This window comes from Staurois parvus, unplaced genomic scaffold (genome assembly GCF_062004578.1).
Source record: "Staurois parvus isolate SC_StPar_1 unplaced genomic scaffold, SC_StPar_1.0 ptg001192l, whole genome shotgun sequence".
Lineage (NCBI taxonomy): Eukaryota > Metazoa > Chordata > Amphibia > Anura > Ranidae > Staurois > Staurois parvus.
In genome coordinates, this window is record NW_028318988.1 from 608,557 (window position 1) to 626,760 (window position 18,204).

The window sequence follows — 18,204 nt, forward strand, 5'->3', positions numbered from 1 at the left end:
AGCCACCAGGATGTCCCCAATAGTGGGGATGAATGCTGATCTTGTCAGAAGATTATTCACTCCTGTCATCTCAGAGAGTGACCCAACAAAGGAAGGTATACACCCCATGCTACTGAAGTTGTATCAGTACCTGGTTTAAGAACAGAAAGCCCCAGCTGAAGGAGTGGGAACATTGTGGAGAATGGACAAGGGCAAGAAGATACTGCAGCCAGGAGAAGTAGCAATTCTACACGCTTCAGTCAAATGGAGATGGGACCAGCCAGGGCCTTTTGTTGTCCTTGAAGCACAAGGAAAGAACATTGGAGTAGAACTGATCCCTAAAGTAATTTAAACTAGGGTTTTAAAATAATGAAACAATTCCCAACAGTGTTTGCAATGTTACTGACTCTCCAGTAAAGATAATGGCCCAAGTGCTGATAGGGCAGGTGAATCCAACAACCCTAGTCTCATCACGTGATTTAGCAGGGGAGCAGAGGAGGAAATTCCAGTAGAGATGTTTTACCCAACGAATACCTGGATCACGCCTGACTGGATAGACAGGGCCAAATCTCAACACTTGAGATCGTGGGAGATATTCTCCAAGAATGATTTCAACATGGAATGTGTGAAGAGTGCCCAGCACTGAATTCACCTTTAGGAAGACAAGCCCTTTGGGGAAAAATCTCAACGGATTCCTCTGGGCAATTTGGAATATCTCCAAGAAAAGTTGGCAGAGTTGAAGAGGGCAGGAATTTTGTGAGAGTCATGGGGGAGATTTAGTAAAACTAGAGCACTCAGAGTCTCAGAAGCCAATCAGCCTTTAACTTCAGCTTGTTCAATTAAGTTTTGACAATAAAACTTGGAGCCTGATTGGTTTCTATACAGAGCTGCACCAAATTTTGCACTTTACCGTTCCCTCCTGGAATCCTTATGCTTCTCCCATAGTACAGGTTTGGAAAAAGATTGATTCCCTGAGGATGTGCATTGACTACCGCATCCTCAAATGGAAAACAATTCCTGATCATTACAACACAATATGGATAGAGGATGCTCTACATTGCCTGTTGGGGGTGAAGTGGTTTAGTGTGTTGGGCCTAAGGAGTGGATATTAACAGATCACCATGCACCCAGAAGATCAATAGAAGACTGCCGTTATCTGACCTCTGGGATTCTATGAATTTTACAAGGTCTGTTGGGAGCTGATGGAGTGGATGGTGGGAGACAGGAAGGTGATCTGAGTACTTGCAAAATGTCTAGAAGAGATATAATGTGCAATTCCTTTAGGCTCCATTCACATACAGTATATGCATTTTGCGTTTGATGCTTTCTCCAGTGCTTTTTGAAGTTTGTTTTGCGTTTTCCTACACACGATTTTGACGCATTTTTGATTAATTGTTTACGCGTTTTTACCGTATTTTGTGTTTTGTTCAGCTCTTTTTTTTTTTTTAAAGTGGAATTTTTTTTGTTGCTGGACTAATAAAAATTCAAAATGCAAAACGCGGAAAAAAACACGTTACCTTGCATTTCAGCAGCTTCTCTATTGAACTCTATTGTAGCAAAAATGTTGCTTTTCGCTGGCCAAGACCAAGCACCATGACTAAATAAGATCATTTCTGGGATTGAATGATGGAATGGATGAATGGAATGGGAAGTAAAAATGATTAGTGTGAACAGGCCTTTCATCAGCTAAAAATAAGTTTTACCTGCAGAATTTTGGCCTACGCTGATCCAATCAACCCTATGAGTTGCATGTTGATGCCATGATGGGCTAGGTGGTGTGTTGTACCAGGACTACAACAGACACCTACAACCTGTTCTGCATGTGATCCCCTAAAAATAACTATCCCATACACCAGCTTCAATTCCTTAGCTTGAAGTGGGTTGTGGTGGACAAGTTAATAGATTATCTGTATGGTGTGAACTTTGAGGTCAAGATAGATAATAATCTTCCTACGAGCATACTCACCACAGTCCAGTTGGACACCAAGACACATCAATAGTTGGCTGCCCTATCTAGTTTCTGCTTCAACCTGAAGTATTGTCCAGTAGTCATAAACAGAGATGCCGACAACCTGTCAAGGAGACCCAATGACCCTAAGACTCCCCCTAAAGAGTAGACCCAGTGTTGGAAGGGTCCAAACCTTATGTCAAGGTGTTGAGCATCACATCAAGTGAGCTAACAGAGCCAAAGCCATTGGAGTCTCTGCTGCAGGAGTTCTCAAGCTCTACTGTCACTTTACTGAAGTAAGCGGTAAAGACCTGCCTACTATTTCAATGGAAGCCCTGGGGAGTGGATGTTCAGTGCTCTTGCTAGTGAGCTCTCCAAAAAAGTATGTCTGGTCTACAAAGTCCACAGAGTAGAGTCAACTACAGTTGCATGATGGGGGCAGTCTACTAAAGAGGCCCATTGTGTTGCTATGGCTGTTTTAATGGTTTTTTTAACATAAATATATGGAAATTAAATGTTAAGACCATGTATTGTTTTTAGAAGCTAGGCTTCCCCTAATCATATGCTAATGAACGTCTTGGACTGGTTCACTGAGTTCATGTTACAGGAAGAGATATTGGCAGGAAATAGGGGGAGGGAAAAGAGGACTTGAATACAGCCATGTGCTGGACACAAAGGAAGTAGTTCTCAAGAACTTCAGAGAAGCAAGCAGTCTGGAAGGAGACCTGGGGATAACACTAGGACAACTGAGAGAAAGAAACTTCACTATAGTCACTATAACCCAAGTAACTTTTAATGTATCCATTTTTCATATATAGTCCATGTGCATTTGTTAGGAAGGATAGAAAGCATGTGTATACTGTATGCATATTTTGTGAGTATAGCATTTTTGTTTAGTAAAGCAAATTCATATACACTACAGAGGTTTTTATACTTCCTTGTTTTTTTGCAAAGAGCCTTAATCTACACAAAGCAAACACCCCTCGGACAATCCTGAAGACAAGTGGTAATTGTTTCTGCCAGAGAATACCACTGAAGGTCAGTCCCCATAATCATCTTCCACCTCTGAGATAAGCTGTTTGAATGCCTCCACAGGCTTATTCATCCAAGTGTCCTCTTTAAGGCAGAGACCAGTAACACAATCATAATCTTTACCACCAGTCATGGAGGAGGAGGAAGGCAGTGAAAAAGGAGACATCTGCATGGATTGGTTGTGGCCATCCAGATGCCACTCCATATACCTCAGCTACTGAGACTAATCTGTGGACCTTTAGGTCCAAAGCCCCTGAATTTGAACTTCAGACCCATGAAACAGAAAGACAGGAGGTGCTTTCTGTTTTGCCAGTTGAAGAAGAAACTGAAGCCCCTCAGCTACCCTCTGAACCTGATGAAGAGTCCTCAAGAGAAGGATCATCTGAGCCAAAGGAAGAAAGAGCCAAAAGATCAATACATCCACCAAAATAAATTACCTATGACTCTCTAGGGCAAAGTCTAGATGAGATTGTGTCCACAGTCTGACAGTCCCAATAATAGCAAGTATTTTTCACTATGGCTTTGATGGATAACAACTCTGGCCCATTTCCTGACACCTTGAGAGAGGTTGCATTGGCTGAAATGTCTGATAGAAAATTGGCAGATACATTCATTTTCCAATAGACCTGTTAATAGAATGTTAGAGCATTGTTTACTTATACTGTATATTGAGCTCCCATTTGTGTATTTAATGGTTTCCTTGGCTATGTTTAATTGTATATCAAGCTCCCATTTGTGTATTTAATGGTTTCCTTGGCTATGTTTAATTGTATATCAAGCTCCCATTTGTGTATTTAATGGTTTCCCTGGTGCTTTTTTGGGGACCAAAGACTTTTGATGGGGGGAGTGTGTAGCCCCAGTCCAAGGCACTCCCTGGACTACAGCTGCATAAGACCAGGTTGTCACTGCAGTGTCAAACATAATGCCGCAATTCACACATAACCAGCATTGCAGCTATTCTCCCTTTCCTGGGCTGCCAGTGAGAAGAGGAGAAAAGAGGGCAGCAGAGCACTGACCATTTTCAGGATTGCATGCAGAAAGAGCGGGAGGAAAACCCTTCCCCTCACTCGGGGGAAACAGAAAAAGAGGAAACTGAGCTCCTGTGGATTCTGGGAAGGACAGAGCTTGCTGGGAGCAATTATGACTTTAATCGTAGAGAGGACTCACTGCAGCTGACATCATTAACCCCCGCATGGGGAGTGGGAGGAGACAGGTCATCACCCCAGGAGTTGGTGAGAGATTGATGGCCATACCCCACCACACCCTACTTAAAGGAACAGTTTTGTTTATGGTGGAGGCACCAGACACTTACACTTGGGTTTGGAGTGACTTAATTTTGAGTGCTCCAAAGCAGGATTTGGGCCTCAATTTGCTAGCAAGTAGTATACATTTTTCTAATGATTGCTGGACCATCGTCCTAGCATTTACCCTTAGACAGGACCTCTTATAGAATAGGGATAAGGATCTTGTCACTGGTCTATTTGTTTACTTCTGGGTGTATATTATTTTGTAGCCTTTTCACATTGTTGATGAGGTGTTTATTACTATTTTCCATTCTTTAATTGCTGACATGTTTGTGCAGTGTTGCAATAAATTTCCACCCTTTAGCCCTGGGGTGTCAGAGGGCATGGTGCTGTTTGGAGAGTTGTGATCGCTGGGAATAAGCGACCCAATAAAACAGGGGCCCATTCAAGGGTAAGTGCTACACAAATTTAACAGCAGTTGCCTTGGGATTTTTGCCTTCTTCTGGATAAAAACTTGGGGGCATGAGAGACTTGCAGACTTGAGTTTTTTTTACACACAGCATCGATTGAATCCCTGCTTAGCAGGTCATATGCATTAAACCTTTGTCCTCCAATTCACATTACTGTAATACTAAAATGTTTAAGAAGATTGTTAATTAATCTTCTGGATACCACTCCTGTACATTTGAAGTAACCTTTCATAGCAGAGGGTTGGGGAGAGCACTAGTGCTTAGTGAGGTGAACAATAGTGCCCAGTGGGAGGTGGGGGAACAATAGTGCCCAGTGGTGGTGTAAGGGAAACAATAGTGACCAGTGGAGGGGGAAGTGTGCAATTGGGGGGTGGAGGGGAACAATAGCACCCAGTGAAGGGTGGGGGAAACAATGGGGCTTAGCAAAGGAAACAATAGTACCCACTGGGAGATGGGGGGACAATAGTGCCCAGCAGGGATGAGGAGGAAGGTATTGTCCAAATATAAATATTTTTCCTTCTTTTGGTGTGTAAACCCTACAACCCTACAACCCTAAAACCACAACTGCCCCTTGCCCTATATCTTATTCATATGTCAAAATTGAGCAGGTATACTTATTCCTTCACCTAATACAGCACATAGAAAAAATAAAAATAAATATAAAATAAAAAAAATAAAAATAAAAGAGTCATGTATACGGTATAATACCAGTATAATAACTTTCATTGATGGTATTCCTATTCACTTCTAAAGCTTCCAAGCAATAGGCTATGTACATCTCTTATGTTGGGGTCACTCTGTACAGTAAAACAATTCCATATGACACTAAAAGTTATCATGTTGTAAGGAGTCAACCTACTCCATGGCAATTTGAGCATTGATGTGGTTTGTTGTTTTTATCCCTCCTATTCAAACACATTGGTTATTGTCATGTAACTTTAATTCTTGCCATGTCTGTAAAGGTTATCATTTATACAGGGCCTGTACGGCAATGTTGAAGACATTGAACTTGGACAATCAGATCTGTCTGTATATGTTGTGCTATGTGTCCACATGAGGGACTGATATACTATAAGTTACAGTCAACTGCATGGGGAGAATGACTACATCTGCCAGCAAGCCCAGCAAGCCCAGCAAGCCATGGATGAGAATCTGAGCTTCCTGTGCGGAAGAACAACGCTTCCAAATTAAACAATAGCAACTGCTGTTCCAGTGTTGAGGACTGCAGAGGGAGAGAGGAACATGACCCAATTCATCATCGGCTTGAGAAGGGGGATCCCCATACCTCTTGCAAAATCTCTGGAGGGCACGCCTATCATCAGGAGTGATGAGTGGTCTTGTGGCCTCCAAACCTTTTGAACTTTAGTTGAGCACTCAACATGTGGATTCAGGGTCCCAATGCCAGCCAACTATATGTAGAATCAACTGGCCAGTGGAATAGGGAGGGACTAAACACTGTTTAGTCTTCTCTTTATTACTGTTTAGAATTATCTCACCAAATGTAAGATTCTGCTTGAATATTGCATATCTCTGTGCTTTAACCCTTAAAAGCATCAGACCAACCAGTACTCTCTGCTGTGTTTTGGTTTAGCATTCTGGTTACTATTGCTATAGTGACTATTCTTTGAAATTGTATAAACTGTGTCTGCCAGGCAGGCTTGTCCAATAAAACTGATAACAGTCCAAAGGTGTGTTGCTGAGCTCAGGCACTACTCAAGCGTATCATTGTCTCCAGGAGCAGAAGAACCCAATCAATCAGCGGCAGTGTTTATATTATAGTGTTGCCTTTTTCTTCTAAACGGAAATGGGAATCAAGTATTTTTAAATTGAATAGTTATATATTCTGTAAACATTATACTCATCATTTATTTTCCATTTTCTTTAAGCCAAATGTGTCAAAGGCATGGAGAACTTTAATATGAACACACAAGATCGTAAAGATCTTAGGGGTAAGTTAGGAAACATATACTTCAATTGTTTTGATTTTAATTTATTTACACACATTAGGTACAATACAACATACTTTTTTTCTAAAAGCATCCTTAATATCTTTATTCCGTAAGCTATATACAATGGGGTTTAGCATAGGTGTCAATACCGTGTAGAACATAGCCACCAGAGAGTCTATATCAGCTGAGTAAGAAGCAGTTGGCCGAACATACATGAAAATCAAAGGTAAGTAGAACATGTTCACCACCACAAAATGAGAGGCACAGGTGGAAAACGTTTTCCTACGTCCTTTGGATGATGCTATGTTGAGCACAGACCTGATAATCTGAACATAGGACATCACAATTAAGGAGAAGCATAACAAAAGTATAACGGCACTAAGTGAGGAACCTACTACCACATTGAGCGAGGTGTCAGCACAAGCTAACTGAAGCAATGGTGGGTGGTCACAATAGTAATGGTGAATGATATTTGGACCACAAAAAGGTAACCTAATAGCCAGTATGATCATTGCAATTGGACTTGCAAAGCCTAATATCCATGATGTCAAAGCTAGGCTAATATACAGCTGTCTGACCATGATGTTATGGTAATGGAGGGGAGAACAAATGGCCACATAGCGATCATAGGCCATAACAGTCAGGAGAAAACACGCAGATGCTTGACAAACAACAAAGAAATACATCTGAAGGAAGCAGCCCAGAAAAGAGATCACATCATTGTGCATTGAGAATTTGCTAAGCATCTTGGGGATGGTCACTGTGGTGGAACTCATGTCCAAGAATGAGAGATTGCTGACAAAGAAATACATTGGAGTGTGAAGTTTTTGATCCAGAATAATGAGGAGAAATATGGTGCAATTTCCAGTGACAGTGAAAAGGTAGATAAAGAGAAATACACAGAAAAGGATAGTACTGAAACTTTGAAGACTCGGAAAGCCAAAGATAATAAACTCCATCACTAATTTTGTGGATACATTAGTGGAATCTACATTACGATGAAATACTGTATTTACCTACACATGAACAGGAAGAACATGAACACATTAACTTTTTTTATTGTTTCGTTTAAAACAGGTAATTAATTTCATAGCACATGAATCTTATGGGTTTGACTTACTAAAACTAGAGAGTTCAATATATGGTGGTGCTCTGCATAAAAACCAATCAGCTTCCAGGTTTTCTTTTTCTTGTCAAAGCCTAATTGAACAAGCTGAAGATAAAAGCATATGGGCTACCATGCACAGCTGCACCAGATTTTGCAATCTCCAGTTTTAGTAAATTAACCCCTATGTGTCATTTTGTATTGAGAAAGGAGGAATCTGTTACAGTACAGAGACCAAAAATAAGCTGATTTTGAAAGTTCAGAGAATCATTTTGTGGCTGTTGAAGCATTGTGGCATGAAAGCTGCATGCACGGTTGAGCTGTGCCTGTTTGTGACTTACTGCTTCTTCTCAGAGTGGTCCATTCATGGGTGAATCATTGCCCAAAAACATATCATGGTTAATGTGCTGCATTCTATAAAGTGTGGACATAGATTAAGAGAGTATTTTTATTGGTTGACCAGATATGCCTGGGTGACCTTTCTAAGTTGCCACACATACCTCAATTTAAACTTTAAGGGCCGATTCACATTTACCCCTTGAGGAGTATTGTGCACGTTACCACACCACATAGCAAAGCACTTGCATGTGTTGGTACATTGTGGTGCCATATATTTTCAATATCATCTCAATGTAGGGCGGCACAGTGGCTTAGTGGTTAGCATGTCTGCCTTGCAATAAATGGGCCATGGGTTAGATTCCCAACCATGGCGCCTCCTGCATGGAGTTTGCATGTTGTCCCTGTGTGGGTTTCCTCCGGGTGCTCCAGTTTCCTCCCACACTCCAAAGACATGCTGGTAGGTTAATTGGATGATGTCTAAATTGGCCCTATTATGTGTATGTATGAATGTGAGTTAGGGACCTTAGATTGTACACCCCTTGAGGATTAGGGACTGATGTGAATGTACAATATATATATGTAAAGTGCTGTGTAAATTGACAGTGTTATATAAGTACCTGAAATAAATAAATGTACTACGGCAACATACCTCCAATGCACATCTGTGCACTGCACCCAAGCATTGTGGGGTGGGAGGCAGTGGAGTGAATGGGAATACTAATTTTTGTTTATCTGATTGCTTGAGATTCCTATCTCCATCTTTCTGGTATTCTCACATAGGCATGAATGACATACCCCCAGCTCTCTGCAGCCTCCTAAGATTTTCACATCATGCATCCCAGGAGGTTTCAAGTTCATCTACAGAATATGCCTCGCCAGCTGCAACAACCATGAAGAGACAGCCAGCTCTTGAGCACATAAAAAGGAAGATGTTGGTGTGGGACTGGGTGGATAGCAATGGAATGGGGACCTTAACTTTAAAACTGTCCTAATCTGTCCAAGACTTTTGAAGACTATCTCAAACATCTTGGTTTTCAGAAGGTTCACTAAATATGGACTCAAGCTGAAGGCCAATAAGTACCATTTGATGCAGAAATGGATACCGTACTGGACATTGTCATAGAAGCCAGAGGGGCATCTTTTAATTTCACCAAAACCCAGGTGGTAGAGGATTGCTGATTCCAAAAACAGTAACTGAACTGTAATCCTTTGTGGGACTCAAGGTGTATTACCAGTGTTTCATCTTTGATTTTGCCAAAATTGTGCCATCCCTTACACCAGTGGTTCTCAACCTGTGGGTCGCGACCCCTTTGGGGGTCGACTGACCCTTTCACAGGGGTCCCCTAAGACCATCAGAAAACACATATTTCCGATGTGTAAAGAGCAGCTACTGTGTAGAAAGCAGCTGCTGTGCTGAAAGCAGTAATATTGGAGGTAAAACACTTCATGAATTCTAATTACTGGGTAAATAATTTTATGGTTGGGGGTCACCACAACATGAGGAACTGTATTAAAGGGTCTCGGCATTAGGAAGGTTGAGAACCACTGCCTTACACCGTTGTTGTGTGACCACCCCTACCCACTCGGAAAGCTAAACATCTCCTTCCATTCAGTCTAGCTGGCAGTCAGGCTAGGCAGAAGTCTTTAAGGCTATCACTACTTCTGGTGTATGCTGACCACTACAAACCCTTTCACATATATATTGATGGCAGTGTCCAAGAACTTAGGGCTGTTCTTGCCCAAGAGCAGGAAAGAGCTGAATGTATCATTGCTTACACCAGTTGATGCTTATAGCTGGCTGAGTATAACTCACATAACTTTACCTCCTTCAAACCTTTGAGGCTCTTAAGGAATGACTAACTTGCACACCGCTTCTGGCATAAGCCTACTACACCAGACTCTGCTTTGTATATATTAGTGGAAGTTTCCAAGGACTTAGGTTATTGCCTATTCCAATCAATGTTTATGGTTGACTGAGAGTAACCCACATAAAATGTAGCTTCTTCAAGCTGAAACTGCTGGCGCTAGTATGGCTGGAAATACCTGTTTGTAAAATACTTCTTGGGAGATAGGGTAGACATTTACGCCAACAATAATCCATTGACATACCCTATGTTTACCCTAGCAGAATGGAATGAATTGCAAAATGATCCCAACATTTCTCAGGTATGAAATTTCCTGTTAAGCAGCCAAAATCCAACTTATTGTTAATAACTCTGGCTTACTTATTCTGTGGCAATTGTTCCGCCCTAACTATGAGTCACGAGTTGTTTTCTGAACTATGGCAGCAGAGTGGTATCCATAAATCGCATACCAACCCATATCACCTATCAGGAAATAGAGTATGCAAGCATTTCAACTGGACGTTATTAGGAATGATTAGAACCCTGGCACAAGAACATTGATTCTGAAGAGATTGTTGGCGACAAAACATAGGTGTTGTGGTTTGAGCCTTCAACCAGACAGTCCACAAATTGTCAAGGTATACACCTTTCTTCCTAAAGTTCAGACAAAGTAGCTGGCTATTGATTAATTTGCTTTTAGATGTGCCTGAATGGGTGTCAAAAATGAACTCCAGATTAATGGATTCAGAAACAATTAGCACTGCCTAACAGAGCTAACAGTTGGTGGTGGTACTACACCAAAATCTAGCAGTAGAGAGTGTAATTGACTTTTTGCCATTATGTCCTAAGGATGGGGTCCTACAGCATGACCCTAAACATAATCTGGACAATTAGCTGGAGCCCAAATTGGAGCCCCAACTATGCCACATTGAAAAACAGCCTTTTTTGACCATCATGTGTATGATGAAGTGCCTAATAAACAGGCTCAGCTGCATAAACAGACACATCACAATCTACTGCATCCTTGTACACTGACTCCTGCCATCTTCCATGGCTCTTGTGGATCCAGAAATAAAAGGTTTGCCCTAAATTCTGGAGGCTCCTTTAAAATGGTACCTAGAGACTCAATCTGCAGGTCCGGAGGCTCAGCATGTGCAGCCTTCCTCTTCTTCAGGAACTACAGATCTGATCCTACTGTCGATGATGTTCCTTGAGTGGGTAATGAAGCCCATCTGCCTGCAAGGGCCATTAGAGGACTCATGACAGTCATATATTCTGACTATGTTTTGTAAAACACTATTTTCATTCTGTACACACATTTATATCACTGTAGTTGTTTTTATATCATGTTGTGGTTATTTGATATGCCGAGGACTGCAACTCTTAAAAGAGGGAAAGTGTAGGCAGTCGATGCTGCAGTATGTCTGCCAACCCTGAAGAAGACACTGTGTCACTTCTCAGGCTGAAAGATAAAGGCCCACAGTTTTCCCCTGTCATGGGCTCCAGGCAGACATCTTGGAGAGGCTGGTGTCTTTGAATTGAATGCAAATTGAATACAAAATCCCATGAGATATTGGCAGCCATCTTGATAGTGCTTAAACAGTGCTTTCTGAACCATTCAGTGCATTTGCAGTGTAGGAACAGATCATGGACAGAGCCCAGCTTGATGGGGAGAGAGCAGGAGTGATGGTATGGCAAGGAACCTGGCAACAGAACCCATATCTCTATGACTAATCACAGTTGATCAGAGGGTACACAGTGACACAGAGTGCACAGTGACTGTGAATGGAGACACCAGAGGACAAGCTTGGTGGTTGCCTGGCAGTGCTTTATTTGGTGCTGTTTATAAAGAGCATGGGGTACATACCTATCCACCTCCACCTTTTGAATTCTAATGATAGAAAAGCACAAATTATACATAATTTAATAACTTTTTAAATACTACATGGCCTAAAATTGAACCCCACAAAAGTGTATTTAAAGCCTGTGAAGCAATGTTATGTATGAGCATGGCTTTTTTTTCTCAGAAAATAGGTGTGGGGAATCATCACGGCCTCCCAATGCACCCCTCACACACACATACCCTTCAAACCACATCAAATAGTGGGTGTGGTCAAATTTCACTAACAGTGGGAGGGTCTTAAAGGAATACTAATTATCAGGAGTGTATTACATAAAGAGTGCAGACTTAGGGGGGGGGGGGCTACATAAAGGGGTGCACAGCATACAGAGTGCAAAGTTCATGGGTGTGCTAAACACAGAGTGCAGAGTTCAGGGGTGCTCTGCATACAGAGTTATTTCTTCCACAGCTGCTTACTTATGCATCCCCCATCCACATCTCACTTTCACCCCTCTTTATTTCTGACATCTACATGCAACCCTCACTCAACTGCTTCCATCTTTTCCCCCCTTCTTTAAAAGTTCTACCATCTACAAGTCCTACCTGCTGCTGTATTAAGCTGAAGCACCCAGCTGGCTCCAGTACCTACCCGAACACTGTAGGTGGCTCCACCTCTCTCACATGCAAAGCAACCATTAAATGGGGGGAGTTGGAGCCGCTCAGAAGATCATATTTATGGCAGATGTCGGGAGACATGTTGTCACTCGTAAACATAGAAGCTGGACTTTTGGGTTTACAAGTGATAGTGGTAAACAAGGAGCAGAGGACCTGAGCCAGAGGTGGTAGAACTAAGTTTCACCAAGTTCCAGCTGAAAAAAGCTCAGTATATGACTATATCATTACGCAATGTCATATATGAGGTCTGTACTGTACATACCTAAATTATTGCATCACCACTGCATATAAATGTAATTTATGGCAATTACTTGAATATAAATTTGATGTTAAATAAAGTGAAGTCAAATAAATAGTCCAACTCTGAGCTATTTTTTTTAATGCTCATAGTTGTTTAAAATAGGGAAAAAATTTGTAACTACCGTATTTTTCACTCCATAAGACGCACTTTTCCCCCCCCAAAAAATGGGGGGAAATGTCTGGGCGTCTTAAGGAGTGAATAGGGAGCGTCCGGCCCGGTGTTCCCGCCTCAGCCGTGTTAGAATACCAGGTTGGCCGCTTAGCTCTTCTGTGCAGCAGAACCTGCTCCTCGGTCCTACCTGTTCGTCAGTTCATCGGTGTCCTCACCATCTTCTCTCCCATCTTTAGTGTGGGCACCCGGCTGTGACAGCTTGCGGCTTTGCAGCCGGGTGCCCACTGCGCATGCACGAGAAGCGCTGCGCTTTGCGAATGGCCCGGCAGTCTTCTGGAACCTGTCACGTGTCTCAGAAGACAGGGAGGGAGGACAACTCCGCAGAAGTGGGAGCGAGTCCCTGTCAAATTCGGGTACCCGCTCCCCCTCCTTCCCCTCCCTAAAGGTCTGCAGTCTCTGTTCATCTCCTGTACTGTGTCCGCAGTCTCTGTTCATCTCTGTAGTATGTCCGCAGTCTCTGGTCATCTCCTGTAGTATGTCTGCAGTCTCTGGTCATCTCCTGTAGTATGTCTGCAGTCTCTGGTCATCTCCTGTAGTATGTCTGCAGTCTCTGGTCATCTCCTGTACTATGTCCGCAGTCTCTGGTCATCTCCTGTAGTATGTCCGCAGGCTCTGGTCATCTCCTGTACTATGTCCGCAGGCTCTGGTCATCTCCTGTACTATGTCCGCAGACTCTGGTCATCTCCTGTACTATGTCCACAGACTCTGGTCATCTTCTGTACTATGTCCGCAGTCTCTGGTCATCTCCTGTACTGTCTGCAGTCTCTGGTCATTTCCTGTACGATGTCTGCAGTCCATTTGTTCAGAATATTTTTTTTCTTGTTTTTGTCCTCAAAAACCTAGGTGCATCTTATGGACCGAAAAATACGGTAATTATAACAGGCAGATTCTAGAACAGTTACAGCGTAGATTAACATTCTCAAAACACAGGTACAAAGTTGAACAAAATGTCAACCTGGTTATGACGAACAAGAAAAAAAGCACAATGTCATGGTTTCAGAGGTAATAGCTAAAGTTTTCACACGGTAGCTGGAGAACATGTAAGCAGTTCGATTGTGGCCCAAGGCATCAATGTACAGGTGAAACTCGAAAAATTAGAATATCGTGCAAAAGTTCATTGGTAGCCAATTAGTTTCTAGCTTCAGCTTGTTCAATTAAGCTTTGGCAGTAACACCTATGGAATGGAATAAAAAGATGGAACCTAATTGATTTCTATGCGGAGCATCACCAGATTGTGCAGTCTCCAGTTTTAGTAAGCAACCCCCTTAGTATCCATAAAAGAAAATTGTCTTTCTTTGGACACTGATAATGGGAATATACAGTTGCACCCAGGGGAGGACTGACCATTTGGAAACTCGGGCACTGTAGGGGGCCCCATGAGATGTCCCTGGTACCTTTTTCATAGGCTTTTCTGAGTTTGGGCAAGGACACAGGGGCCCCATGATCCCCTATTGCCCGGGGGCCCATGGGTTGTCAGTCTGCCCCTGGTTGCACCACATCTAGAAAGCCTGTTTGGAATGGCCACAATTTCTTGAAGGCATGTAGATTCCATAACAAAAAAAACATGTATTTTTTTGGACACTAATGATGAAAACAAAAGCCTCTTTGAAGAGGTTGCAATTTCTAAGCAACTGAGTTGACATGTAACATATGAAAAGATTTTTGTGACACTAATGGTGGAAGCAGCATACAGGTTTGCACCACAGCTAAAAAGCCTGTTTGGACAAGTCACAATTTCTAAGCAATTGAGAAGGCATTTAGCATCCATAAAATAAAAAAAATGTGTCTTTTTTAGACAATACAAATATCAAAAAGGACTTTTTAGGCACATAAACTCAGTTTCTCAGAAATCACAGCCTGTCCAACTTGGCTCTATAGCTGTGGTGTAAAACCATGTAATATTTCCATTGTCAAGGTAAAAAAAAACATTAATTTTTATGGATGCTAAATGCTTTCTCAATTGCGTAAAAATTGTGACCTGTCCAAAGAGGCTTTCTAGCTGTTGTGCAAACCTATATGCTATTTCCATCATCAGTAAGAGAAACTCACTTTTTATTTGAAGATGCTAAATGCCTGTTCAGGCTCTCTGAACAGGCAGCAGGTTCTCCAGCTGTAGTGCAAACCTGTGTGCTATTTTCATCCATGGTGTCTAAAAAAGACAAATGAAAGAGGTTAAGCAACCATGGGGTGGTAAGAGGTCACAACCAAGGAAATGCCATAGTGCCACGTTCCAACTGGAGGATAAATATATCAGAAATTGCTAATGGACTTTTTAGGCACATAAACTCAGTACACAGAAAATAAAAGCAATTATTACTTTATTAACATATCATATCTAAAATATATTTTGTGTATTTAAAATTGCATTACACATTGAATCATAGCATGTTTCCCCCCATCTATTAGAGAAATTGTAGGCTTTCTTATTGTGAGGTTCAGTAAAGATGGTAGACACAATCCACATCCTTCAAAAGGAAGGGAATTTTCAAGCTGTGTAGATGAAGTCTAACATGTTTTGCGGCTGAAGTTGCTTCTTCAGGGACAAGCAACGCATCTAAGAGATGAACAAACTTGACAGTAATCATTGTAAAATTAAACAGTGAATACAAATACAACATGTGTACCGCCTATCAGGCACTTACATGAAAGGTAGACAGTGTGTATTGTATGATAAAGGACTCCTCAATGCAGCAACACAAGTCTCCCCATCTTTATATCCATGAAAACATCAGTCCGCTGGGTCTAAGGGTCCAACTCTATCCCAGTATCAAAAACATATCCCAGTCTTCATGGGAACAAGTGCTTACTAAATGTAGCATAGAGCTTATAAATATATTGAATACTTACTATAAAACAGAATTAAACATGGCAGATCAGGAATCAATATCATTACATTCACAATACGAAACAGTGAAAAATAACCCCCTGTATAATAATAAATGGCAGGATTTGAACGACTATCTAACTAAGATCAATAAGGATATCATAATTTAGAAACAAGATAACATTTCCAAAGATAGAGTTGACTTTGCAGAGGGGTTTGCTTACAAATGGGTCACCCTCTTTAGTGGGAGAAGGGGTAATTATAAAAGAAAATCAGCTCTAGCAACCAGTAGCTATTATATACAAGATGACGAGACCAAATCTGATTCATCTGTTTCTTCTTCTCTCCTATAGTCTCAAAGGCCCAACACATCTGCGCCCCCTTCTAACACACTGATGGGACCACATAAGCAACATTATTTTGGTGGTGGATATACTCACAACCTTAATGTCCCCAAAATACGTACAAATACATTTCCCACATTCATTTCAGATAAGGGATCACTGTCACAAAGTACACATAACCCAACAGACTTTGGGAATAGTCACTTCAATAGTATACCCAATATGGGCTCTGTAGCAGCACAGGCCCTTCATATTATGCATACACCTGTCACCACTTCACAAGATCACCAACAAGCACCTTCATTAAGAAACACGTTGCCAAGGCAGTCATCTCAATCACAGACTTTGATGCTTCTGAACACAAACAATTTTTTATTACCCAGCCAGTCAGCTCTAGGAGACAGACAGGGTACACTCCTCACTTATACACACAGCCATTTTTAACACAGGAACATGTGCGTTTGGATTGTACACTTGCAGGTAGGGAACACTCGACGCGTATGTAGTATAAACAGCACCACCACCAAGACTAATCTCACTTCACAATATGCCCATGACAACACACTAAACATTGTTAACCTGACTACCGAACAACTTTCTGAGGATTAATTAGCAGTATTGAGTATGGGGCTTAGTTTTTGCCCCACAGCTAAATTTGACAAATTTAAAACTATTAAGGATCTATACTTGTTTGCGAGAAAATTTACTTACAAGTATATATTCGACACAGATAGAACCAGAGCCAGACAAGAAAAAGAACTTATGGAACAAATTAAACATTTGACAATACAAGACTTTAGGACCTTATGGGACCTTATGTTATTACTAGATGAGAATGACCCAACCAGCAATACTGAGAATGTAGACAATTCTGTTGAACCCACTGACCATCCAACTCTCCCTACACATTTTAAACCTAAATCTCAAAAATTTCCTGAGCTAACTACTAATCCACGAGTGTGGGCATTTTTGGTTGTGACGATTAGTGAGGTCAAGCGCAGGACTTTAAAAACAAAGGATACCAACATCACATTTGCACACAAGCCTTAAATCAATTAAAAAGCAGAACCAATTTAATTATCAAACTGTCTGATAAGGGGGGTAACATTGTTGTTATGTCACAAGATCAATATGAACAGATGTGCTTCAAAATCCTTAATAACACTCAGTGGTATAAAGAAATTCCAGCGAGTACAACTAACCAATATAGCACTGAGTACAAAAACCTCATTAATAAGTGTCAGGGACTGCCGCGGCGCCTTCCCCGGCGCACGCGCACTAGCGGCGGTTCGCGCCGGGATACAAGCACCAGGTCCCGGCGGGCCGCGGCTGACAGGAATCCGCGTCCTGGGCGGCCAATGACAGCCAGGGGCATGTTCTGGGCGGCCAATGACAGTGCAGGGCGCGATATTTAAAGATGCCCTGCACTGTCACAGGTTGCCGCAAGGTCTGATCTGTAACCTGAGTTCCTGTGCCCTGTGATTGTTGACCCGGATTGTTTGACCTCTCTGCCTGCTCCAGCTCTGACCCGGATTGTTTTGACTATGCTGCCTTCTCCTGAGTTTGACCCGGATTGCCCCTGACTACGCTGCCTTCTCCTATCCTGACCCCCAGCTTGTTTGACCATTCTGCGGACTGACTACATTACTGACCCTGCGTGTGACCTGACAACTCTCTGCCTGCCGATTCTGTACCTCGCCGTCCCCCACGGTGACAACCGCCTGTTTATCCTGCCTGGTCCTGGCGGCCTCCTCACATCTGGCTCTCTTCTGGTGTACACATATCCCCGGAGGTTCCCTCTGCCACTGGTGGGATTGCTCGGAGGTCGTGACCTGGTCCTGGTTCTGCTCCAAGTCCATTCCCACCATCAGGGGCCCTGGTGAAAATGCAGACCGGGACTTAGACTCCACGCTTCGGGTAATCCTGTCAAGTGGGCTGCCAGAGGCACCACCTGGCGGATCCGTAACAATAAGGCATATCTTGATGTCCTAATTGATAAAGACACATACGATTTTTTGAATATTCAATTCCTTAGAGTAGCCACATTCTATTCTTTTCCCAAGATCCATAAGAATATACACACTACACCGGGAAGACCCATCATATTGGGTATTGGTTCTTTAACTGAGAACGCAAGTA

The 18,204-nt window shown here is 42.2% G+C and overlaps 1 protein-coding gene across 1 annotated transcript; it reads right to left on the reverse strand.

The window, feature by feature from the left end:
- Positions 1–3,197: 3,197 nt before the first annotated feature.
- Positions 3,198–15,041, reverse strand: LOC149438353 (olfactory receptor 6N1-like). Its single transcript, XM_089659906.1, has 5 exons — positions 14,947–15,041; positions 11,778–11,801; positions 11,106–11,146; positions 6,697–7,610; positions 3,198–3,341 (listed from the first exon to the last, which is right to left on the reverse strand). Exons 1-5 carry the CDS (start codon positions 15,039–15,041, stop codon positions 3,198–3,200), a joined length of 1,218 nt encoding a protein of 405 aa, XP_089516032.1.
- Positions 15,042–18,204: the final 3,163 nt, after the last annotated feature.